Raw genomic sequence first — 26,465 nt, forward strand, 5'->3', positions numbered from 1 at the left:
TATGAAGTGAATCCTATGTGTCTTTTTACCAAGAATAAACTGAAGCCATTTTCAAAATTATGAATTAGATTTGTCATAAAATTTGAAATAACACGTCCACTCGATATAATTTAAAATGCTTCAATTTGAAAAAACGATATTTAATTTATTTTACATTTCATTGCAGCCTTTGAAAAACGCAGGAAATCTTAACTATATAAATTACATAACAATTTAATGCTCATCTACATTTTGTGAATGCAGGAGGAATTTGAAGACAAATTAATTATTAATGAATTGTAATTACTAGCTTCTAAACAGCTCATATATATAATAATTAAAAAAAATTCTGTTTCAACATCTCGAATAAACTATTGTATCGCATATTATATTACATATATTGTATTTACACTACATTAGTAGCAATACAACTATTGCTACTGACATATCGATGACTATGTAAGAAATGTTTCTATAACATAGTATGACAACTATCACTTCTAACCGACAGTATCATGATTCGATAATGGTGCATCAATGAAAAGCACAAAGGTACAAAGAACTGTATGAGAATCTTAGCATCAGATAGCTTAATCTGATCTATTACTTCCGCTTTTCTTCCTCAGTTATAAGTCAGAAAGAGAAAGTAGAAATCCTTTCACTCCTTCCATCAACAAAGTATTTAATTTTAACATTGTTTTAGTATATGCATACAATGTTTGGTTTTATTTCTTAATCATTGTATGTGTTACCTAGATATCGTTACTTTAGATCTGACACTTTCAATGGCTTACAATATCGTTTCATGTCTTACAGTTCGCTGCTATTGTGTTTAGGTAATTATGAAAATCGCTTAGAAATTAAGTCAGTAGTTTCATTGTTACAGCTTTTACTTTCGTACGTTGCTAAAAATAGCACCTTGTTTTGGTATTTTCAGAATTTCGAACGATCGAGAATAATATTTACAGAAACAGTGGATAATTTAAGACGTTGAAGTGATGCCTTTGTATTTGTTATAACTAGGTACTTGTTATGGATATAAACAACAAACGAATAACGAACTCAAGGAATTAATTAATTAATATTTATTGGCAAAATCAAATCGAATAATTTACAATACATGTACAAAACGAAATTGCAAATCTGTTTCGAATATAATATTTAACGGCAACTCAAAGCGTATCTTAAATTATTAATAATTATCTGTAGCCAAGTAACGATTTGTATCGAGGAGCGAACGAACAAACCGAGCGAAAGGACGGTCATCGAAAGCAAGAATGCTCGCAATAGATAAGCCGTAGCGGCCCGAGCCCCGCGCTATCACGTGGCCCTTCCCCCACTCCGGCCTATACAATTGCGAATACCTGGCGGCTTTGCTCTTAGGACCAGCCTGAACGTCTCGGAAAAATTACCAATGCAATTTTTCCGTCCGCGGACCCTCGCCAGATGCAAAGCATCGTCGAAATCGGGGTCGATGGAGGCCTCAGGGGTCCGTCGAAAAACGTCCCCCCTAGCCACGGCCTGAACGGCCCCAGGTTCGCAAAAGCGTCCCTGTGCACGCAAAGAGATCACCGTCCAGGTAGCCAATTAAACGCGAATCTACCAATATTCTGCCTTTCTCTCAAGTTTTTCATTCGCTCCTTTACATGGCTTTCGAACTTAATAATAATGCAAAAGGTGCACAAATGCATAATAACTGAAATAGCTTTTCTTCTCATAACAAATAATTAAAACAACGCAGATAAAGAAAATATTTTCAATGATTAAACTAAATTTATAATTTTTGCATTTCTACACGTAACAGTACTAGAACCTTGAAAATTTGTAGATTTCGAGGGATGGACATTACGTACTTTGGGCTTTTTGGATGTTAAAAGATTTTGAGATATACATATTAAAAAATTTGAGAATTTGAGGATTCGAATAAGATTATTTTGGTTGTGGTGCATGGTAATTGAAAGAATTTAGTATTTTAAGATTTGGAAGTTTGAAGATTTGAAAACTTGCAAACTTGACTATTTGGAAGTGGGAAATGTGAAAATTTGAAGTATCTAAAATTTGGGAATTGGGGAACTCGGAAAATTGAAAATTTATTGATTTGAAATTTGAGAATTTGAAAACTCGGAAAATTGTGAATTTGCTGATAGAAATTTGAGAATTTTAAAACTTCGAAAACTGAAAATTTGCTGAAGTCCTGTATGAAGGCACAGGTGAAATCTGTGATCAGCTCGAACGGTCAAGATTTTGTTTAAAATTAAAGAATACCGGAGTCTGAATTAATCATGAATAAAGAATAATTACATTTTCTAAAAGTTATTGAATTTGTGTGTTAAATTTAAGCCATCGTTACAATAGATGTATTAAAAAAAATAAATTATAAAATAAATGACTTTCAAGGCTGGTACTGCCCACAAACTTGTGTTCGATCATATTTTCAGCCTGTCCCGCTATCCATAGCACGTATATTCAACTCGTACTATTATTCAAATGAGAAAATCAGCTGACATAATAAAATTAGATATAATATGCCTTGACTGTCTGAACAGTGTCCAATAGCGGAAAATTGTATTACATAAATTACAGAATCGCGTGGGACGAGAGTGCAATATTCGCAAAGAGAGCAGTGAACGTCAACACGCAAAGTGCCACATGCAGTCCTTGTAAAATGTAAATGGATCGTATCCACGAGTAAACGTTAAACATTGCACGTGTCTATGCACAAATATCCGCGTGGCAATGGCGTCGCACGTGACAGCAAAGCTAGGTTAGAAAGCAAGCGATTCCGAGGAATGTCAATTTAACAATCAATCGCTGGCTGCCCTCGAATGGAAACCTGCGGAACAGGGTAACAGGGAAGGCTTCTTGTTCAGAATGGTCTGTTGCCGTCATGCGTTATTAAATTTCTCGAATGACTTCGGTCGAGAGGAAAATTCAACGAATAGGTTTGTTAACAGGTGAAAATTCGCTAACACCTTTTTCTTTCGACTTTCGATATTCTTTGAATCGACAATTAGAAAACTAATTTCCATATTGACGTTAAGGAGTTATACATTTTTATATTCATTTATCTTTACACATTTATTATATTTATTACATCGATTTATATTTATTTACGTGTATTTATGTTTGCATATTTACTACATTTGCTCATGTTTATATACATTTATGTACACTTGTTTACTTATTTATATTTATACATTTATTGCAACTGTATATTTACATATTTGTTATATATGTATATATTTATATACTTATTATATTTGTTTATGTTTATTTATACATTTAATACTATTACTATTAGCACTACTACAAGGGATAGCATTGCTATACCTACATTTTATAATAATATCACTTAAACATAATACTTTTACAATTATATCATTCTTGAAATTTCTTTCAAAGAAATATTCCAAATAATTTAGTAACAATAGATATTTAAAAAATAGTAATAGTTAATTTTCCCTATCTGTCTGTTGGCAAGATAGTTTCGCAAACAAAGCTGTTAAAGGAAAAAGGAACAGCGTTTCCCGGTTGACTGTGCCAGTGAACGTTACAAAAACGCTGCTAATTGGCAAAAAAATATTTTATAATGTTCGTTTCAAGTAAATCCAAACCGACTCTCGGTTTCACTTTGTAACACCGTGCTACGGCATAGTATAATGTAACGCTGTGTAAACGATGCCCCAATTATAATAAGGAACGCAAACACGTGCTAGCAGAACCGTACACACGTTCACGCAAATAGTAATGTACTTTCACTTGGATTTCGTTAAGCACGATAGATACTCAGAAAGATATCTAGGTAAACCGTAATGGTTACACCTTCTGTGGCTACGAACTCTATAGCAAAATATTTGTTGAGGTCACAGAATGCAGTAGAACCTGTACTGCTGACGGATTTTAATAGATTCATGATAAATAAGTAGATAAGTTATTAGCTCCGTGCTACATAAAGTGAATTAAAGTTAAGTGAGTAAAACAGGGTATTGCCAGTTTTTATTTTAAGGTAGAATCGCGGTATATTGCCACTTTGCCATCGATTGCCTCACAAACATATATCAAAGTTTATAAATATTTAAATTGCCCAATCTCAGGTCTTTAAATCCCTAAAAACTCAATTTTCAATTCGGTTAATCATGGATAAGTAAAACCTCAAGTAGGTATCTAGGTAGATCATAATAGTTACACCTTCGGTGGCTATGAACTCTACGCAAAATATTTATTGAGTTTATAGAATGCAGTAGAACCTGTACTATTGAAAAATTTTAATAGGTGCATGATAAATAAGTAGATAAATTATTAGATTCGTTCTACATAATTGAGCGAATTAAGTTAAGTGAATAAAACGGGGTATTACTAGTTTTTGCATCAGTCTCGATATATTGCCAGTTCTACACTGACTTATACGCAAACAATTTCTCAAATTATTAACACATATAGAAATTTCTAAGTAAATAGCTAAATTTGAAATCTTTAAATTTTTTTAAATTTGAATTTCAACTTGATTAATCATGGATAAGTAAAGCCAGGGTTTAATTCACGAGAGGCTTACTGTGTTATAAAACGCCGTGCGTATTCGAGAAACTCATCGAAGCACAAATCTTCGATAATATATTTTCCGTAACTGAACAATTTGCTTCGAAATGATGGTATCTCATTGTTGTTACATAAAACTGTTTAGATCGATGAGTGTATTCTTGTGTTGCATTGTACAATGTAACTACAATCGATTTTTATTACGATACCTGTCTGGATATGGGAAACATTCGATGGACTGCTTTGTGATATGTAAATGCAGTTTAACGCTATAATTGCATCACATAACATGTGTTATATCATCCAACATGTTGATGCAATTTAAAAAAGGAATGTTACAAAAGAAAGAAATCATATAATTCGTTTATAAATTCGGACACGTTGCGTCATATATTACATTCGATTCTGTTTGCATCCTCAAATAATAATAGTTTTCTGTACAACACTGACGTATTTATGCGAGCCAATGCGAGACAAAATTCAAAATACATATTTGCATAAATTTAACTCAATGTCGGAACAAGTGTTGGCGATGCATACTGAAAAACAACGGGCTATGTTTATTTTCGTATTATTAACACGGTGACGCACTGAAAATGGCCATATATGGTAAACACATATAGGAGGACACATAATTATAATAATTTAAAAAATGTAATTGATACGTTGAATATCGCGAGGATCATCAGTGACTAACATCACAAATTATCTTTTACCACGATAGGTTCAGATTTGACTCCGTGAAAGTTAGACTTTTTTAACTTAAAACTACATGATGACGTATGTTATTCAGAATATTTGCTGTTTTCCATTATAAGGATCACCTTAATATGTATTAAAAATTAATGTATGTGCCATATTTATTATTTCTCTGAACTGCGGTGGTTAAGGGTTATAAATATAAGCGATTAATTAAGATTATTATCTATCAAAAGGAACTGGTCTTGCTCCTTAATTTGGTTTTGCTTTTCACTCCAGAAAATTAACTATATCTGGTTGTAATTATATTACAAAAGAATTACATTGCAATCATATTAACAAATATTTTATACGTAAAAACTGGAAATCTTTTAAAATAAAATTCTTCTTAAAATAGCTCATAATTTTGCTTCTTGACAGATAAATTAGTGATATTCGTGATTGTATTCCTTACACAAGGTATTAAGAGAAAAGTTTAAATTGAAAAATGAAATGATTGTGTTTTCAATAACTGCAAATATACAGAATGGATCAGAAGTCATTTTGTAATTCCAATTGATTGCACATTGTTTAAATTAAATGAAAACACAAAAGTCAAGTAGGAAATTATTAATTTAAACAGTTTCTTAAAGTAGTTAGAGCTGAAATTTGTGAATGATTGCAAGACCATTTAGAGCATGCTACTTTTATTTATTATTTGAATAGTTAAAAGCACATTATTGTCAGATAAAAACTTTTTGGGTTAATAAACAATTTTCCAATTGCAGTCAATGTTTCTGTTTATTTTTAGAAAACCTATAGTCTATTGAAATTAGAAAGTGACTTTTGGCCCACTCTGTAGTATGCCGTATTTTATATGGCCAATTTCACTGTACCAATGTGGTCTCGCCATAGAGATATCACATGAATTTTCGCAACGGAATGGAATTTTTGTACAACTGAACAGAAACTATTTATTAATCGAGAAAAATTCAGCAATGTTTCATGCATACGGATCGAACTGTAAACGTCTTCCTTAGAAATCCGTTACAAAAATCGTGAAGATACAAGATCTTCATTTTAACGAAAATTTACTTTTAGAATGCTGTATCTAAATAATTGATATAACACTTGAAATTTTTGAATTATTAATAACGTGGTGATATTTTGAACCAAAAACGAAATCAAATATAAGAAACAATGTTTAATGCTTTTTTTGACGAATCAAAGAATAAAAAATGTATTTTAGAACATACATTATTTTTAATACATGAACAAAATATATTTTATAATTAGAATTATATTAAAAATATTTCATAAATTTTGGAAATTTTACAGTAAGGCGATCAACAATTTACTAGATTAAATCAATCGTTACTTTCCATAGTCAATTTCCTATAACACAATTTCAATATAACACTGCAAAAATTGCACTAACTCTCCTTTAACACAATAGTCTTAGAACATACAGTATGACTTTTATTAATTTTTCAAATACGATTATAGTTTCCATATAATAAAATATATTAAACGTGGATATTACACATATTATATTGTTAAGATTCGTTTAATAGGTTTTTAATACAATACGGAACAAATAAATATTTTGATAAGAAGATTGATTGTAGATGATGAAGCCGTGAAAATTAACAAATTGTTTTTCTAAATTCCTTACAGTCCTTATTGCTGAACCATTTTAGTTTTACAAATCGTTAACCTTAGATTCTCAGAAAACACGGTAGCAAATTTTTTAACTCGACATTAATAATTTCATCAACACATAAAATTCAAAAATTTTTATAAGCAATTATTTTTACAACATTATTCTAATTTGTCTTTTCATTGAATGCATCATCGTATTTAATTTCTCCTGTATCTTATTTTCTCTTATCATATTCTAGGTACTAGGATGGTGCATATTTAATTAAAAAGAATTTTTTTTATATTTCTTCACGGGAAATTTCAATGCATTCACCCTCATGAATAATAACATTTTTCATATTTTTCAATTAAATATTAGGGGACGCTCATTGTATTTTAATTATTTTGTATTAGCTGTATTTATATTATTATAAATAATTGTATTAGTTGCATTTATATTAAATATTGTAGTTCTGGGTCTTCAGAAGAAGTAATGCAATTTTTGCTCCATAAATTTTAATAATAAAACATGTTTATTCAACACATGTATATTATTACAAAGTACATTTTTAAATTAACAACTTCTAATAATAACCACTTCGCATTCATAAAAATGTATGTCAGAAATAATATCTTTAGACTGATAAAGACTTTTTATTGAGAGGATATTTCTGTTGAAATTATTTAACTAACAATAATAAATAATATTTTTCTTCTTCATTTCTGGTATATAATTTGTTGATAATTCAATTCACATATTCATTGAGAACCTAGTTTGTGGATTATATGGTCATTGTAAATATTAATAACCTGATACCACCTTTTAAATATAATGAATTATAATAAAATTTAAATTGGACTTGTTTCTCCACACACAGAACAAAATTCAAGCAATATTTAAAAAGTTTAAATTCAAGCATCACCATAAGCATACACATTTAGGAAACTTCTTTAAGATTCGAGTTAACGCTTGAAAATGAATGAGAGGGTGAGTGTCATTGAGAAACTGAAAATCGAACACATGGATGCGTATATAATTTCTAACAGATAAAGTCAGTCGCTGTTGTGATTGAATATTTATTATAAAATGCCATTTTACTTAACAATAATTTCACCGTTTGTGTAAACAGAATTTTTCACAAAAGTAGCTTCCTCTAGCATTACTAACAGTATCAACAATCCATTCCAGACATAATAAAAGAGCTTTCGGAAATTTGTAGATTTTGGCATATGGAAATTTTGAATTTAAGAAACTTAGTTACTTAAATGTTTGAGAATTTAGAAATTTGGGGATTAGGTATTTGATAATTTCGAAATTTGAAAATTTAGAAAATTGAAAGAATTTGGTAAATTGAGAATTTTGAGATTAGAAAATGTCGGCGAAATTGGAAATTTGAGAAAGTACGAATCATGGAAATTTGAGAAAGCAGGAATTCTGGAAATTTGGGAACGTAGGAATCCTATAAATTTGGGAAAGTAAGAATATTGGAAATTTGAAAATTTGAGAATTTGGGTATTTGAAAAATTGAGAATTTGACAATTGGACAATTTAATAATTCAGAAATTTTGAAATTATAAAGCATTTTAGAATTTGGGCTGGTGGAAATTTACATAAAAAAATTTGGAAGTTTAGAGATTTCGGGTTATGAATATTTAGGAATTTGAAAACTTAGGAGTGTCAAAGTTTAAAAGTTTAAAAGTTCGTATATTGAAAATATTGGGAGTTTCCATATTTAAAAATGTTAAATTTTCAATTTATAACGTCCTCGCACTAAATCGCGTCCACAAAAGTTCCATTTCAAGATGAAGGCCATTAATTTAAAATAATTATTTGACATAGATAAACATCAATTTCGAACGAATCTTTTTGTGCGCGGTGACTGAATTATACAGAAAATGATTCTTGACACGTTGCCTACACAAAACTAGTACATATAAACAGACACCATAAACACCTTTCCCAATTCATGAAGACCGCAACCCCTAAAATTTTAAGCTGCTAAATCTCCCTAACTTACTGGAAAAATTTATATAATCTTCCACTACAAATTTTAAAATATCGCAAATAAAAATTTGAAGCTAGTGACCGCATCAGACGTTCATAACTCTAAACAATCAATCAAAATTAATTTGTACTTATTAACACATCAAAATGTTACTTATGTAAATACCAGGAAGTATCTACGGAGATAGAACATTCCATGGAAGCACCTATGCAACTGCGCTAAGTTAGATTCACAGAAGGGTTAAAAGAACCCCTGCACACAACGGTTGTTGAGAAGCGTGCAAAGCAGAATCACGGAAGAGATGGTTCGAAGTGGAAGAAGAGGGTGGTTCACTCACCAAAGGTGGTAGGTCGTTGACGATCGCGTCGTTGATTGGAGATGCTCAGTGTGAGAACTCGTTGGCGTCGCGATGCACGGCGTTCGACATTCCTTTCAGCTTGCCTTGGAGTAACTGGACGCTAAAGCGGTTTCCCTCTCTCGATTCGCATCGACTTCTTTACATTCTACTCCAGCCTCGATCATGGCTTTCACTTCATCCGTCGAGGAAATGGTGAACCGTGATCGTTCGAGACGTTCGCACACCATGCTTCTGGTCCAGCGTCTACCATCTCGGTTTGATGCTGCTTGCAACGTGATTTGGACGTTTCGCTTCGCCCGAAAGCAGTTCGCGAATGTTCACAATTTGATGCAATATATCGAGCGAACAAACAGTCACGTTTGACCCTCCCTACGACCGACATACCGTGTTTTGAAAATCATGAAACTGGTAGAGAGCTTCAGGAATCGTATTGGAATAATAGACTAATTTCTTCGTGTGTAGCTTCATCTTGGTGGAAATTACATTATCGCTTGAAAAATTGTTTGCACACAAAATTTACGATACGGAATATTTGATTTTTCTATAAATATAAGAATGGGGGTCGTTTTCTCTGTATTTTTATAATACCTTGACCGTCATATTGAAGTAGTTAAAAGTTTTATTAGGTAATATTTTTATTTTTAACAAATCTTACCAAATACTTTATTGTATTTATTATTCATAATAATAATACATTTATTACCTGTAATAATTAATATTGTAATGGTAGAATGCAAAATAATAAATATGATAGTGGTGTGTTGTACTTATTATTCATAGTTCCAAGTAGTTAATATGAGTATTTACAATTAGGCAAGTATACAAATAATGCGCTTAATATAAATGACAGATTTTGTAATCTTCATTATGTAATCTGAATATAGTTGATGGATTTGTATAAAGATTCAAGCATCACCAATAATTATTCGTAGTTTCAAGTAGATGATACGAGTATTTACAATTAGGTGCGTGTACAAATAATGTGGTTGGTATAGGTGACAGATTTTGTAATCTTAATTATGTAATCCTTATATGCTTGTATGAAGATTTAAGCGTAACCCTTGTGTGACGTGGTAGACAAAGTGTTATGGTGTTCCGCCATTTTGGAGGCTTTAAATTGATAGTTAACTCCAAGAATTATTTCGTCAAGAAATGTAATAAATATTAACGATTATTTCACATATATTCACTAATTAATTTTGATGTATAGTTTATAACTTAATATTTAAGACATATAATTTGAAAATGAAGGAAGGGACGATGGAATATAAAAACTGTGGTACAGGGGCTTGAACGACAAGCCAATCGGGGCTAACTTTTGCAGTGAATGCTATATTAGTAGAATAAAAGTAATAATAAAAAGAAATAATGAAATAAAAAAGATTTTGTAATATTTACATTACGTTGATTAGAAAAGCGCACACCGATTTAGAAAAATGTTTGTAATAATAGTGAATATTTTTTTTTACACTCAAGCTAAATATAGAAATTATAAAAAATCTATAAAAGAACTGAATTGTGTTGTATTTGTAGGTTCTATTACGCCGAAAATGCAGATATCAAAACTTTATAGCATTTTTATTTGGCATCAAAACTTTTATACCTTGCATTTTACATTTCTTCCTATATTCTTACATTTTTAATTTTTAATAAAAAATTAATAAATACATAGAAAAAGATCTCTGTCACCTTTTTACATTTTTTCACAAAAATTTACAAAATATTTTATGATCTGTATAATGACGTAATCTTATAATGTAATTCAACAAATATGTTTATAAAATAATGAGAATATGAAGCAAAATAAACGCAGCTTGATCCGCCATAAGCGACTACGGTGATGTAATTACTTTTAGTATAGCTATACAGAACAGTATTATAATCCTTTTATATTTAAAAGTTTTTTCCTCTGCTTTATAAAAAGATGAATTTTATCTCTTTCATAAATTGGTTGAATTCAAAGGGATATCAATATTTATGAAGAGGATAGTATAATAAAAGACAATAATATTAATATTAACTTTTTAATTACTTACTCTTCAGGTATAAAATTACAATATTATTATTTCGTTTCTTTTTTTATATGAACATTCTGATATTCACAAAATATTCCATTTCGTTCGAATTCTAAAAGTTTCAAATCGTAACAAAATTCGTATTAAAATTGTATAACTATGTAAGAACAGATATGCTCCTCAATTCGATAAAAACTCTTCTTTAAATTAAATGAAAAATAAAATATAATTTTTTAATTAATCGACATTAACAAAAATATGCTACCAATTTATTAAGCTAAGGTGGTGAAGCAAGTATGCTAACATAATTTGTATAAATGATAAAGAATGGTACGATAATTAGTAAAAATAATAAACATATAAGTTTCAATGGTAGTATGAAATAGAAAAGTTAAATTACCGCAGAAAGTATGAATCAGACGTCCCATTCATAATATGCTATGCATTGCGAAGAATTCAGTATATGTAAAAGATGATTCATACCACTGCTGAAAATCCTCTTGCACTTGTTTCTGGAATTTGTTTATTTATACTTATTTTCTTAAGAACTTTAACCAGCTTTAGGACATAAATTTTCTCAGTCGAAACAGACCTAGGTTTTTCCAAATCTTGATGTCGCTGTTTTAAATAAATCGGATTCAGGAAAATATTAAGGAAACTTTGGAAATAATTCAGATGATACTTTTTCATATAAAATCGCCAGTTTATCAATTAGTTGTAAAACTAGCATTGACGCTATATATGAAATGTATTACTATCATCTTTTTATTAGAATCATGCGATGTTATACTGATTTCCGTGAAGTCTTTGAAATATTTCTCACGGACAACAGACAATTAAGTGTATTCGTAAAGCTAACATTCTTCTGTCAAAGTATGATGATTCGTTGTTATAAAACGTGTATGCAAACGTTATGTAAATAACAGTAGAAAGAATAGTAAGATATCTTATCTACATATGATGATTGATTACCAGAAGGAAGTACATAAGTCAAACAATGTAACTTAAACAAGAAATTGCTTCTAATTTCTTAATAAATTCTTTGATTTGTACTCACTAAAATTCTACTTAAAAATCTATCTTAAAATAAAAATCAAAGAAGAAATAGTAGCTTAAAATTCTTGAGGAAATTTCAGAATACTGTTATGCTCCGATTTTGGCCAAATTTTGCAACCCAGCTGCTTTTTTCAAAAGGAAACATCTGTGGGAACGGCTTTTGACGATCCAAACGAAAATTTTTTACCATTCCAATATTATTCTGTATATTACTGACGAGACAGGATAGTGTGCGAACTGTTGTGAACACAATCCGCATCTTCGAACCCACAGAATATATTGCAAATAGCATTTTCATGTTGACAGATTACAGGGTGGCTCACCACATTTTGCCATCTAGATTTACATCATTATTATTACTCATAGCAAACAATGTTTTAGATGAAGTTGAATGGTTTTGAGGGGGGCATATGTTAGTGGTATATTTTTTTTGTAGGTGGATGTGTAAAGAACATATGAAGATCATTAATGTTTTTTTAAATGGAATCATATATTTTTTATTGCATCAACCGATACTCATCGTATTCTTTACAAAAAAATATTAATCTATTTATGTGAAAAAATCATTAGTTCAGGAGATATTTTAATTCTAACTTGTTAAGAAATCGTGACTTTCTGGTCAATATTATGAATTGCCCTAACTGGACAGCAAATATTTTTCCACATGCTTTGAGAGGTCACGTGTGACCAAACGAATTGTGAGTTTTTGTTATGTTTTTGTTACGCAGTAATAATGAAATGTTGTCTCTGTTACGTCTCTAATACGATGAATACGATGATACAGTGAATTACCACTTTATATTGAAGTATCCTAAAAAAGAAAAGATAGACATGTTATCAGTTTATTTGGAAGCTGGGAAAAGTGCTACACATGCAGAAAGATTATACACTACGGAATGTTAGTAAGTCATTAATTTCTCGATTCAGAAAGTATTCTGATGCAAGTGGTCGTCATATTGAACCTTGTCTGTAAATAGCATTAAAATTAAAATACCTTCTAAACTAATAATTTTTTCACATAAATAGATTAATACTTTTTTGTAAAGAATATGAAGAAGTATCAGTTGATGCAATAAAAAATATACGATTCCATTTAAAAAAACATTAATGACCTCCATATGTCCTTTACACGTCCACCTACAAAAAAAAGATATACCACTAGCATATGCTCTTCTCAAAACCACTCAACTTCATCTAAAACATTGTTTGTTATGAGTAATAATAATAACGCAAATCTAGATAGCAAAATGTGGTGAGCTATCCTGTATATGCATGTGAATATACATGCACATATATCTATTGCACGTGACATAAGATGTCGTTGGTAAGATAGGAAATGATAAGAAAATGGTAACAAATTTTTTTGAATCTCAAAAAACCGAAGTCACGACGTTCCTAAGTTAATTAGTCTTCCGATGTAATTTGATGCATATCACAGTAAATTAAGCTAATAACATCACTGTTAATTGAATTATCACGAAAATGTGGTGATCATCAGACTCGTCGGTTAAGAAGATCTATTGTCAAAGCCGTCGATCAAAAAGAGTTCTATTTTTATGTGTGAACAAATGATTACTGTTTAAAGCAATCGTCGTTTGATCGTATTCAATTTTATTTTAAAAACAAAATCGCTTACTATTCATTCTGTAATCAAACCTTAATTCAAGAACACGTGTTAAAAATTAAATTCAGAATCAAATTCAATAAAATTAGTTATTTTATAAAGTTATTAATTAATTGATTATTAAAATATAGGAAAACAATTCCTGCAAAAATGGGACAAGTGGAGCCACCTCTTCGGTGAATAGCTAAACTACAGGTTCTGAAACTGTAGTTTCATTAGGTCTCACACATTGGAGCCGTGTGTATCGTTTTCAATTCAATTAATATAGTTGATTTTATTAGCTTAATTGATTATAATATGAATCGAATTACACCGAGATGCAAGACCAATTTTTTTTTATCCCGGCGATTTCTTACGATCTCATGAATTTCAAGTCATTTCAAGTTACTACATGATGTTATTGTATTCGGTTTTGTGTCATTTGTTGCTATAAGTGTAATGTTTAATATGTAGCTATGTATGATAACATATACTTAGTAATATAGAAAATATTGTTCTTCCTTTTTTCGATATTTTAAGTATGCGAATACTTTTGCCCTTCACTGTGTTTTTTCTTGCAATAAATGGAGCTTATTTATAAAATTTGATATTATTGAGAGCGTGGTAGTAGTGGGCTGTATTTCCAAAAATTTTCATGCTCCAAATTGGCTGAAATTACGTGAAACGGGTTTCTTTTTCGTAAATAATGTTCATAAATAATGTTCGGGTAATACGTAATTAATTATTTTGTGTCAGCATTGTGATACGTACATGAGCCGCTTATGTCAATTCTACTGCACATGCAAAGTGCATGTTTCGGCATTTTGACGACGCAGTATGGTCCCTGAAGCATTTAGAAACAAATTTCTATTAGGATTTGATGCGTTTTGATGCCTAATAAAGCCAGAAAATCAATTTTTGTCGAATTCGGTCTAAAACGGTACATGTGGCGCCATCTAGCGGCGAGCGGCGAAACTACGGAAAACTGAAATTTCGATTTTCTCCGAAATTAGACAATTTTACATATTTCTGAGAGTCAGAAATTGGTCTGTGCCCTCTTTAGAATCTACATAATGCCACAAGAACCTCCTCAGAGCGCTAGAAATGAAAATAGAAAAATAGTCCAAAACAAGGACTGAAAAATTGGCGTCCATCTAGCGGTGAAAGTTGGAACTACAAAAACATAAAAATGCGATTTTCTCGAAAATAAGCGAATTTTGAGTACTTCTGAGGTTCGGAAAGTGTTATATGATAGCATTAGGACCAAAATAACGCAATACAAATTTCATGAAAGCTTTAATAAAGAAAATGAAAAAAATGTCATTTCATGGAGAAAATTTGTGGCGCCATCTAGCGGCGAAACTGCGAACTAAACCGAAGAACCGTATGTCCGACACGCGTTAGGGAGTCAAATAAAAATTGATTTTCTGGGCTTAATAGGCAATAAAATGAATATCTTATTTAACAAAAATTGCTTTAAAATGTTTAAAGAAGCCTACTGCGTCGTCAGAGTTGCGAAATAATACTTTTTATATTTTTCTTTAACGCGTGTTCAGATAAACGGTTTTTCGGCTTAGTTCGCAGTTTCGCCGCTAGATGGCGCCACAAATTTTCTCCATGTAATGACATTTTTTTCATTTTCTTTATTAAAGCTTTCATGAAATTTGTATTGCTTTATTTTGGTCCTAATGCGATCATATAACACTTTCCGAACCTCAGAAGTACTCAAAATTCGCTTATTTTCGAGAAAATCGCATTTTTATGTTTTTGTAGTTCCAACTTTCACCGCTAGATGGACGCCAATTTTTCAGTCCACGTTTTGGACTATTTTTCTAGTTTCTTTTCTAGCGCTCTGAGGAGGTTCTTGTGACATTATGTAGATTCTAAAGAGGGCGCAGACCAATTTCTGACCCTCAGAAATATGTAAAATTGCCTAATTTCGGAGAAAATCGAAATTTCAGTTTTCCATAGTTTCGCCGCTCGCCGCTAGATGGCGCCACCTGTACCGTTTTGGACCAAATTCGACAAAAATTGATTTTCTGGCTTTATTAGGCATCAAAACGCATCAAACCCTAATAGAAATTTGTTTCTAAATGCCTCAGGGACCATACTGCGTCGTCAAAGTGCCGAAATATTGCACTTTGCATGCGCAGTAGAATTGACATAGGCGGCTCATGTACGTATCGCAAGGCTGCAACAATATAATTAATTACTCATTACCCGAACATTATTTACGAACTTTTATGATCGCACCATGTAAATAATGCATTGCTGACCATTATTTAATCATAAAAGTTCATAGACTGTGCTCAGAAAGTGAGTAATTAACGATTTTGCATACTCATTGTCGTGTATATTCCTCCCGCGCGACGCCCGCGCATGCCGCGAAGGAATAATTACCAAAAAACCATATCCGCGTAGACTTTAATGCATTTAAAATTTTTTTTCTATGTCCATCTAGATGTACTTACATGCGCATGTGCGTGCGAAATTTGATGAGAATTGGTTGAGTGGTACAAAAGAAAAACGCGGACAAAGAAGTTACAAAGTCAAGTGTAAGAGCTTCGCTCGCCTTCGGCTCGCTCGCTCAATTACATAAATATAGAAATTGATTTTATCCACGGATGTAAAGGTAGTAAAAAACAGGCATTAATATTATCTACATGCAGGCAACAGATTCATGCGTCCTCTGATGTTACCATATTAAAGTTAGGGTTAGTTAGTTATAATTCATAAAACTGTAGTTTTAGTACCTTTCAGAACAAGTAGTTGGTAATCCTAGTTTCTAAGACGCGTGCGCCTAATTTTAAAAAAGAATGTTAGAAGCTAATACGCATAGGGACACCAAAAAAAACAGTTGAACATAGACAAAATTAAGTTCGGAAATGCACCATTGTTTCTGGCTGTTTTTTATTTGAGGCCTGCAGTGCCCTCTTCTTTCGCCTATGGTGTGTGGTTGCACGACTGTCGCCATAGTCACTTTCGCTAAATAACTTTCTGTGGAAAGCTTGAACGCAATTTGCCGGTTGCTGAACAATCGAAGGGGATTCAAAGGTGAATCCCCGTGCAGTTTACTTGTTTCTGTCGGAGTCGATGGATTTCTGTAAGGTGGTTCTGATGACGATAGTTGTTAACAAAGAAAGAAAGCCGGATAAGTATTTGTTAATCTGTAGTAGTGGAATTGTGGACAAATGATTGAGTCTTCAGTTGTTTTTTCTAGTCACACGATTTATTGATTTATACTGTTTCAGTCCGTCTACGAAGATATTTTAATGCGTATTGTTCATCTTAATTTTGAAAAGTCTGTTCGAAATTCTCCCAATTATCTTCAAAAGGACCGGTATATGAAGCTTGTAATGCGACTTTGACTTATCGCAACAGACAAAGACGTATAAACAGGTATACAAATTTTTTAGAATAAATACTTTAATCTTTGAATGACTGTAAGAGTTTAACACAAGTCACGTGCGAATTCTACGTTTTTTTTTAAATATCTGAGGATTAGGTTGTAACTTTTAAAATTCAAAATTCTTGTATTTGTATATTAATTACGTATAAAATTTTGGCTGCAGAAAATGGAAGAGTTTTTTTGAAGCTGTTTCTTAAACCAAGTACCACTGCAGATAGGATCAGTATCCAGAGTTTGGCCCACAGAAGTGCAGCTTTTAATGTACATTGAAACTTTTTAATCAAATCATTCAGTTATGAGTGGTAAGTAGTAGTTCTAATTTTGTTAGCACCCACAGTTATCAAATTCTTTAAATAATTGTTTCAATTTTTGAGTCTTAGGTAATCGTTATTTTGATCGGTGTACTATAGTTGTTTATCCAATGGTCAAATAAGACTGTCATAATTGTTTCTACTGTCGTGCCCTTGAGAGAAATTGCTGCAAGCCACTTGGTGAAATAATTGATAATGATTAAATAATATTGATAGTTATTAGTTGTTGGTAATGCAATTATATCTAAATGAACGTGATTAGATCTGGATTTAAGTATTTTGATATAATTAGGTCTATACTAGTCTATTATGTCGATAGACTTTGAATTTTTAGCATTAAATGCACTCATGGTCCAAGCAGTTGCATCCTTCTTGATATCAGACAATGCAAATTTTTCCCTGAATTAGATCAAGATGATTCTTCGATTAGGATGCAAGAGGTTACATATAATGTTAAAGACAGTCTTACGCAAAAATAGTGGTAAATGTAAATGGACTATACTATCTGTTACATTGCAGTAGAATTTCATATTTGACATGACTTCAAGTTTTTGAAGTTTTAACAAAGAATTATTTTATAGAAATTCTATCAACTCTTTGTTGTTCACTTGCATTATTTGGACTATTTTAGGCTCGAGCATTTGTTGGTACTGAAATTGTATTCATTGATAAGAGTGTGTTAACGATTATGTTGTTATGTCTCCTTTTACTATCACTAGTAAATTCAGATAAGAAATCAAGTTTTAAGTACTTTTAGTGAATGCATAAGTCAATGGCTTCTTATTTGTTTTTGCAATGAAGTGTCAAAATTCCAAGTAATGACAAAAATATTTGATGATAATGAAAATAGTAAGAAGCTTATGATTGTATGTACTGTATCGTTTTTCTCTTTTACTAAGTTTTCTGGAAAAGAAACCAATTTGACAATACGAATCTCACAAGGGATAGGACTTAGTTGATAGACATTGATTTTAACGAAATTTTTATATGTTATAGAATTCGAAAAAATATTTGACACGTATTTTTTTTATCGGCGAATGTCCTCTTTGAAGTGGTGAATATAACCCTTAAAGTTAGGGATGATAAAGCTATTTTCATAAATATTTCGGGAACTATTAGATTTAGGTAAAAAATTTAGAATGCGAATTTGTCTATTTTGGAAGGCCAATAATACGGCGTAAGTGAATTTTTGAAAAATTTGTTTGTTTAAAAAATATGTTAAAAATTAACATTTTGCAAATTTTTTTAATAATAAATTGAACCACTTTGATCAAATTTCACATACGTAAACTACGGGTCCAAAGAAAAAATACTGATAAATTAGAATTTATAATTTCTCTTATGCAAGAAATATTATTATGGCCGGAGTTATACGTACATTTTATACTTTCCGTTCGGGCATGACTGATTTCTGTACAAAATATCCTGGCAATTGTATTATATTACGTTTTTATACTAATTTATTTAAAAAAGGAACTTAAGGGTCCGTAGATGCCCCTATGAAACATTGGGCCCGAGTGAGATATCCCGCCTGTCCCGCATGATGGGCGCGTACTGGTAGCAGTATTCGACGCACGAAAGAGCTAAACCCGTAAATTGTACATGTATAAACTGCAGTGATTTTATGATTAATTTAGGCTATTTAATTAAAGAATTATATCTGTTCATTGAGCACTGTACCACGTTTGTAAAAAAATATAGTAACTCTGAAAATATCTTATTTTTTTATAATCTCGAAAATTATGACTTTTATTTTAAAATGATCTTCTAAGCTATTATAAACGGAAGTAAATGTAAGGTTTTTTATAATCTAGTGAAACACCTTTTAGTAATTGTAATCTTTCTTTTTTAGATTCATCGAAACGATCAGTGACACTTGCCTTGAGAAAATTGTATTTATCTTATGCTGAGGGATGTTCGATTACGTTGATGAGTTACCGTGTTGGTTCGCCTAGAGCTAGGAGAACTGAGTAATATCTGATGTTGTTACTCTCAGTCTTCAGTCCAGAGATTTCAGTTTTCACGAATATCAACATGGCATGCTAAATATGGCAGCAAGTTGGGTTAGTGATTATTACGTATGGCTACTTTTTGGTGATCTTCCATGTTGAGTAGTTGTTCCTCGCCTTTTTTGGTTAGTAGGTGAGATTTCTTCTATTATTGTCACTTCAGTTGTAACAAAAATGTATTTCATTTGACGTATAACAAATGTATTGCAATTAAGTCCTGCAGCGAGTGTTAAACGAAAAGGCAATTTGACAATTTAATAATACCAACGAATGTATCACAATCAGGTAGACAAGAGGTTTGTTCAAGTAACGAAAGTGTCTCTGCGCAATGACAAAAATGAAGTGAAGCCCTGGCCCCGGTGCCCTCGCTCATTTTATGTTTCATTCTCCTACGACGTCTTCTGGCAACCATGCCGATTTCTTCGAAATCTGTCACGTGCCCTCCATCGATTCTTTGCTCCGCGGTCATTCCTCTACGACTGAACCGCCGAACCTCGCGATGTCGCCCGCCCTTTGCGGCCGAGTCTACGCACCGCGACGCCGCGCGCCGATACCGATGTTGCGCTGGCACTTGCCGGCATCCGCCATGAAACGGAGCGGTCCGCACCTTTGTACGCGTTTCTATAAAATTACACGTCAGGAGTCGTCGCCGAGGAATGTCTTTTTTTTCTGCCGAAGTGCGCACCAGGGTTCACCGATATTCCGCGGTAGATCAAATATTTATTAATTTGCGTTTTATTTGGAATTTCAGAGCATGTGTCATGTGCCACGTGCCACTTGCCACATGCCATTTGCCACGTGCACCATGCACGCGTACATTTCTTAGAAAATTAATTATTTATAGTCTTCGAGTGCGACCGATCTCGCAGCCAGCCGGAGCGCGGGGTAAGCTAGCTCGCTCCCGCTCGGGTTCTCACTTCTCTCGTGCGGAGTAGCTCTCGGTGTTGTGGTGAGCACCACCACTCCGGAGGGGATTCTTTATCCCCGGTGCTACGGTGATGTTTTTCATATTCAAACACTCATGATGCTCAAGGAATATGACTACAGGTTTCCCCGTGCACGTAGGGCTTCGAGACACGGGACTCGCCATGCCTACTGCTCTTGATCAGTCGCCCTCGAAAACTCCGCTAATTTCATTGAATCGTCTGTATATCTTTAAATTCTCGTTTTATGCTCTGAGATTCCTCGCTCGACCAGTTCTATCCGTAACATAAGTATTCTTTTGAATTGGAGGTTGTTGATGCCCCAGTTACTATCATAAGTCATAAACTTCTGAACACTTGTTACGAAAACGGCGTGTATGTGTTAGGGTCACCAATTTGTGGTCTCTTGTAGTGACTGATACACAATAAAAGTCTCACAATTCCAATAAATTAAATACTCATTTAATATAAGAAATGTAGTCGTAAAAATAGCGTGTTAATAGCGATCATAATACCGGGATGCGTACACTATCGCTAAGCTCAGAAATTTATAATTGTCTTTTAGTTGTTTTATGGCATGATCGTTGTCTTGAGATTGACATCACCGATACTTGATGAGCTAAGGTACGATCTGCAGTTTAGCAATTTTACGACCTGTCCTATAGCATAGAATATTGCTAAATGCTTCCAATTTTTGAAATTAATTATTTTACAATAAACATTTATTTCTTTTTTTTTTAATTGATTGACACGGTACTAGTACAAGTACAAAGTAATAGTACAAGTTAATATAAAATTCAATTATAAATGAACGTTAACTTATGTTTTGATGTAGTTTCTCAAATCATCTTTCTAATACGTAAAAAGAGATATAAGTCAGCCTGGTTTTAAAAATAAATCTGCGATCGCAAAGATTTTATTATTATACAATTTTGAAGATGCCTATTGTGAGGTAGACGTAATGGGTGGTGAAATGGTGTCTGGCAAGCACAAGTCGGACCTCCCACCTCCTCGTGGTGGCCACTGGAACGAAGGCGCTCTATGCTGTTCGGTGCGTAGGCTGCAAGTCGAGCACCCAACGGTGAAAGTGCCTCTGTAATAACGGGAGGACGGCGATCTCCTTGTGGCTGAGGAGCAGAATGCAGCCAAGGTAACCCCTGCCTGTCGTAAGAGGCGACTAAAAGGGGTGTTCGTGTCGTCACTTAAGTAAGTCCAATGATGTGCGAGGTGATGCCGGTGGGGTCTTCGGACCCTGGCAGGGACTCCCATGCCGGTAAAGCTCGAGCGGAGGATCGAAATGGGGCGGCATGAAGCGTGTGTCGTATGAATGGTTGTATGAATGGGTCCCGGTCAGTCCGCGATGGATATTCCCTGTAGACTAGCCAAGGGGTGGAGTAGTAGCCCCCCGACCGGGGCTGTGCAAGTTGGTGGATCCCGACCGCTGTCGTGGAAGATGGCCGAACCGTAAGACCTCTTGTGAGGCAAAGAGGCCCTGAAGCGATATGTAGAGTGAAGCCAACTTGTACAGCTGTCTGGAGCCAATGCAGGGGTTAAAGTCGTCGTGTCTGAGCGGGGGGATGGAGGATCCTGTTGGTCGCTGGTTCCTCATACTCGACGCTGCGTAGGGATATAAAATCGCAGCCCGTCTTGCCTGAGGTTTGGGTCAGGCGTCAGTTCGGATCTGGCGTCGCCCATTCGATAGGGGTGACGGTAAAAACCTATAGCATCAGCATGGCGCGGGCCTATCCCGTAACCTTTTCTTAGAGTCACTCGATGTCGATAGGGCCGACCACCTGACAAGCCGCTTCTCGGCTTCGCCATCGTATAAGTAGGGACAATATCTAAGGTGGAAAAGCCCGTTACTGCGGTAGGGGGTAGATTGGACGCTCGAAACCTTTGTAAAAACATCTTAATATGAATCATCATCGTATAAAAAAAAGAAAATTGAGAAGAAAAATGGAGACTGGGGTGACGTGCCCAGTTTGGCCGACACCAGACAATGACGTGAAGGAGTCGCGAAGGGGCTGTAAGGGGAGCACGGTGCGCTTCCCCGTTCCAGTTTCCCACAGCGAAGCGTTGGATATGTTAGAATACAGCGACGCATCAGAAGATTGCGTAGGCTCAGTCATGACGAAAAACGAAGGTCGTTCTTCTAAAGAGGTAATCATGTCATCTGGCCTCAAAACTAAGGGGGAGTATAAACAAGATATTGTTGCGCGCCCGGGAGTAGGGGGAGATGTCCCGGTTCCCCCGGCCCCGGATGACGCTGCGAGGAGGAATCGTGGGGAAGGAGATATCTGTGTCACCAATGAGGAGGATACCAATTCTGTAACTAATGATGATCGAGAGGCCCAGTCAATTGGCTCACAGGAGAAACGACGATCTTCTCCTAGACAGCTACAAGGGAGAATTTGTACAGGGCGTAGGTTATCTATTAGACGTAAGCCTAGGACGGCCAGACTACGACAGGTGACATACTTCAACAACGACGGTGATTCAACAATAACGACATCCACTACTTCGACGATAGCGGTGGAAGAGCTGGAAACTGAGGTAGCATATGAGGCAGAGATCGCAAGGGGTACGTCCGTTCATGATACACCAGTAGTTGTGGCGGATGATGAGATAAGTGGGGTGAGGAGTAAAAGTAAGGAAGGGAAGTCTGTTGGCACGGCAGGAGCAATTAATGCAACCCAGGCCGATCGCGACGAGACACTACTGCCGAGTCCTGCTTCTCTGGCACGCGCACTAATGGAAGGCACGCTGGAAGTACTAGGCTGCAGCGCGATGTTGCCTAACTGCTCAATTGAGGATATTGTGAGCAAGTTGATCGAGCAGATGCTCATCCTAGAAAAGATCGCATCAAGCTCGGGGTATCTCGAAAGCATACATGTAAAGACGATAAGGGAGAGGAGCCGCATTTTTCAAATGTCGTTCCTGCATGCCTGTATGCTGCTCTCATCTTTGGACGATGTACCTCGATTGCAGGAGAAGGTGAGAATACTTCAAATCCAGCTGAGGGAACGCACCGCCGAGTTGGAGGCTATGAGGAGGGAGGCGAGGGAAATGAAGCAAACGATCCTTAGCTACACAGAACGTGAAGAAGCAGAGGTACAACAACTATCGCATCAGACGATAAAAGTGGAAGCGCCGCTGCTTCCTCCTGAAGAAAAGAGAAGGACAGATTTCTCCAAATCTCCCCCAGAGTCAGTGAACATTAAAGGAAAGGAAAAGGGAGAAGAGGAGAAGTCTTCAAGTCTCTTCCAGCTCATTCTGGAAAAGATTAATCAGTTGGAAATTACGATCGCGGCCATGCGGGAAGAGCTCTTAAAAAACCGGGAACAAACTCTCTCCTTCCAGAGGAAGGCGGAAACTGACCCACAGAGCCAAATAGAGGACCTTGAGAGCAAAAAGAAACAACAGAAGGAGGAGAAAGTTTCGAACGGTACCCACAGGGAGCCCACTCCTCCTCGACGGGAATCCATCATCCAGGAGGACATAAGGTTGAAGGATGAACAAGAGCCTTTACTAGTGGCCTCCTCCACCGCTAAGTCTACAGCTCAGGCGGAAACGACTTGGAAGAAGGTGGTAGGTAGAAAGGAGGCCCGGGCCACCAAGAAAGAGGCAGCATCGAGGTCTTCGTCGCAATCCCAGGCGACAGCAAGCAAGGCAGCTGGTGGAAAGCAGAAGGTAGCAAAGCAAAAGGTAGCAAAGCCTGCTCCCCAGTCGCCGAAACCGCCTAAGACTGCGACGGTCATATTGACACATGGTGAAGTAATGATTGAAACTAAAGCGAAGGTTAATCTTTCTGACGCGGGTATCACGGAAGTCATTAGTGAGATAGTCTTAGAAATCCCCTTAGAAGAGCGGGCAATCAAAGCGGAGGCATTAGCTAGGCTCCTTAGCAAGGTGTTTAAAGAGTCTGAAGCAACAATCGTCCATCCCATTACGTATGCAGATTTCCGCATCTCGCAGATGGATGACTCTGTGACCTCAGACGAGGTGGCGACAGTGGTGGCAGCGACAGCAGGCTGCTCAGAAAAGGATCTGAAGGTCGGTACAGTCAAGATGGGATCTGACAGTTTGCTGGCCGTATTGGTGCGATGTCCCCTGCCCGCCGCAAACAAGATAGCAGCTAAGAAAAGGATCACGGTGGGATGGAGCTCTTCGAAAATCATGATACTTCCCCCAGGGAATTTGCTACGTTGTTTCCGTTGCATAGACGATGGTCCAACTAGGCCAATTGCGGATGTGGACAAATGGTTTCGCTGGGCGGTATCTGTGATGTACGGCTGCGCTATGCCCCAGACCAAGGGAGACCGAAGACGAACAGCATACTGGTGGACGGATGATATTGCACGGTTGCGCAGTAATTGTTTCGCTGCTCGCCGCCAGTACCAACGTGCTCGTAGAAAAAGTAGCTCCAATGAAACATTGGAGCAACAGCTGCTGGAAACGTACCGAGAAAAGAAGAAGACCATGCAGGAAGCCATCCGTGGAGCCAAGACACGGGCTCGTAATGCCTTTCTCGAATCGGCGAACCATGATCCGTGTTGCTGTCCCTATAAATTGGTATTACATGCTCTTAGAAAGTGCTAATACACTATAAGCATAAGCTTGTTCCCTGGTGGAAGGTTTTAGTGGGTATTGCGTCACTGCACTATAACGACGCCGAGTCCCACATAACCCATATGATCCATGGGTGTGCGTAAATGCATTTCCTTCCCCCGTAAAAAAAAAAAAAAAAAAAAAAAAAAAGTAGAAGAAGAAAAGGCAGAGGCGCTCTTAGTCACGGAGAGGTCAAACTTCCAATTCTTTCAGGTGGACACCCCGTCATAATGATGAGGAAGGATCACCATTGATCCTGTGGCACAGCCAATTCTTTGCTATGGTATTGGAGCTAGATACAACTAGGATGTTATTACAAGCTGTGTGACCGGTTGCCATAAACTGTGTTAAAGAAATCGATATGTCCTTTGTTCTTAAATTGAAAAAAATTAGTTATTAGTATAAAAAAAGTTGTTCTCATGGGCTAGCTATGTAGCTTAAATATGGAATTGGTGCATTTGAAATAAAATTCGCCATCTTTATTAAATGGGAAATTCCTTTATTTATCTGTATTGAAGGGAGATTCAAAGTTCTTTTGTTTTTCCTTCTTCCGTTTTCCCCTCGCGTGCTAGACACGTTGCGATATGCACGTGCAGGTTTGATTTGTGTTAATATGTTCATTATTATGTTAAAGTTATATTAAAGAGACTTCTTGTGCTATTTATTTATCGCCCACGAAATAACTCAACAATCTGTGCAACGTTTTTTTATGACTAATAAAAATAATTAAAATACACGTCTTTATAGAGAATTTGATTTTTTACAAAATTGGTTCTTTCACTTAAGTTGTGAAATTAAACGGTTAATAATTTGCAGCACTTTAAACATTGTATTTAAAAATTACTAGTTATTTTCGATAGATTAATTTTAATTAATATTTTTTGTAAACCTTATCAAAAAATTTTGCTTTTTGTAAAAAATATTAAAGCGTATAAAATCAATAAAATTGGAAAATGATAAGAATCTTCTTTTAAAACTTCCACTAAAGTTTAAATGAATTAATAATTGGAAAAATATTTTCGTTAAAATTAAAATATATTTTCCGATGATTCATGATTATAAAAGATACTGTTCCTCATCTATAATGAATGGTGAATAACTACTTTTAATGTCAATTGTAAAATTTGTTCGTTCTTACCAAATCTGGGGCCGTATAATAAGGATCAATTAATATCGACAACCCTGAACTTGATATGTGATTTTAATGTGGCTCCACATAGACACAATAAAAAATGCATTCCTAGACTCACATGTATTTTTAGCGGTAGTAACGATTGGCTCAAGTTGGTAACGCACAACAATTGAGTCAAAGAACAAGGGTAGTCGGCAAACG

At 34.8% G+C, this 26,465-nt stretch overlaps 2 protein-coding genes across 4 annotated transcripts in view; one reads left to right on the forward strand and one right to left on the reverse strand.

The window, feature by feature from the left end:
- Window positions 1-9,332, reverse strand: part of LOC100877212 (uncharacterized) — a 52,460-nt gene extending 43,128 nt beyond the window's left edge. For both annotated transcript variants that reach the window (XM_012288143.2, XM_003704531.3), the window contains exon 1: window positions 9,178-9,332. The gene's annotated coding sequence lies outside the window, so the exon portion shown is untranslated. The remainder of the gene's footprint in view (window positions 1-9,177) is intronic.
- Window positions 9,333-16,692: 7,360 nt separating this feature from the next.
- Window positions 16,693-25,815, forward strand: LOC105662812 (uncharacterized). Of its 2 annotated transcripts, none has more exons than XM_076535919.1 (4): window positions 16,693-17,271; window positions 17,445-17,583; window positions 19,445-25,096; window positions 25,346-25,815. In XM_076535919.1, exons 3-4 carry the CDS (start codon window positions 22,439-22,441, stop codon window positions 25,361-25,363), a joined length of 2,676 nt encoding a protein of 891 aa, XP_076392034.1. In that variant the 5' UTR covers window positions 16,693-17,271; window positions 17,445-17,583; window positions 19,445-22,438; the 3' UTR covers window positions 25,364-25,815. The 2 variants fall into 2 exon arrangements, with proteins under 2 accessions (XP_076392034.1, XP_076392027.1); XM_076535912.1 differs by having other exon boundaries at window positions 16,694-17,271; window positions 19,445-19,734; window positions 19,817-25,815.
- The last annotated feature ends 650 nt before the right edge of the window (window positions 25,816-26,465 follow it).

The sequence above is a fragment of the Megachile rotundata genome, chromosome 1, assembly GCF_050947335.1.
Source record: "Megachile rotundata isolate GNS110a chromosome 1, iyMegRotu1, whole genome shotgun sequence".
Lineage (NCBI taxonomy): Eukaryota > Metazoa > Arthropoda > Insecta > Hymenoptera > Megachilidae > Megachile > Megachile rotundata.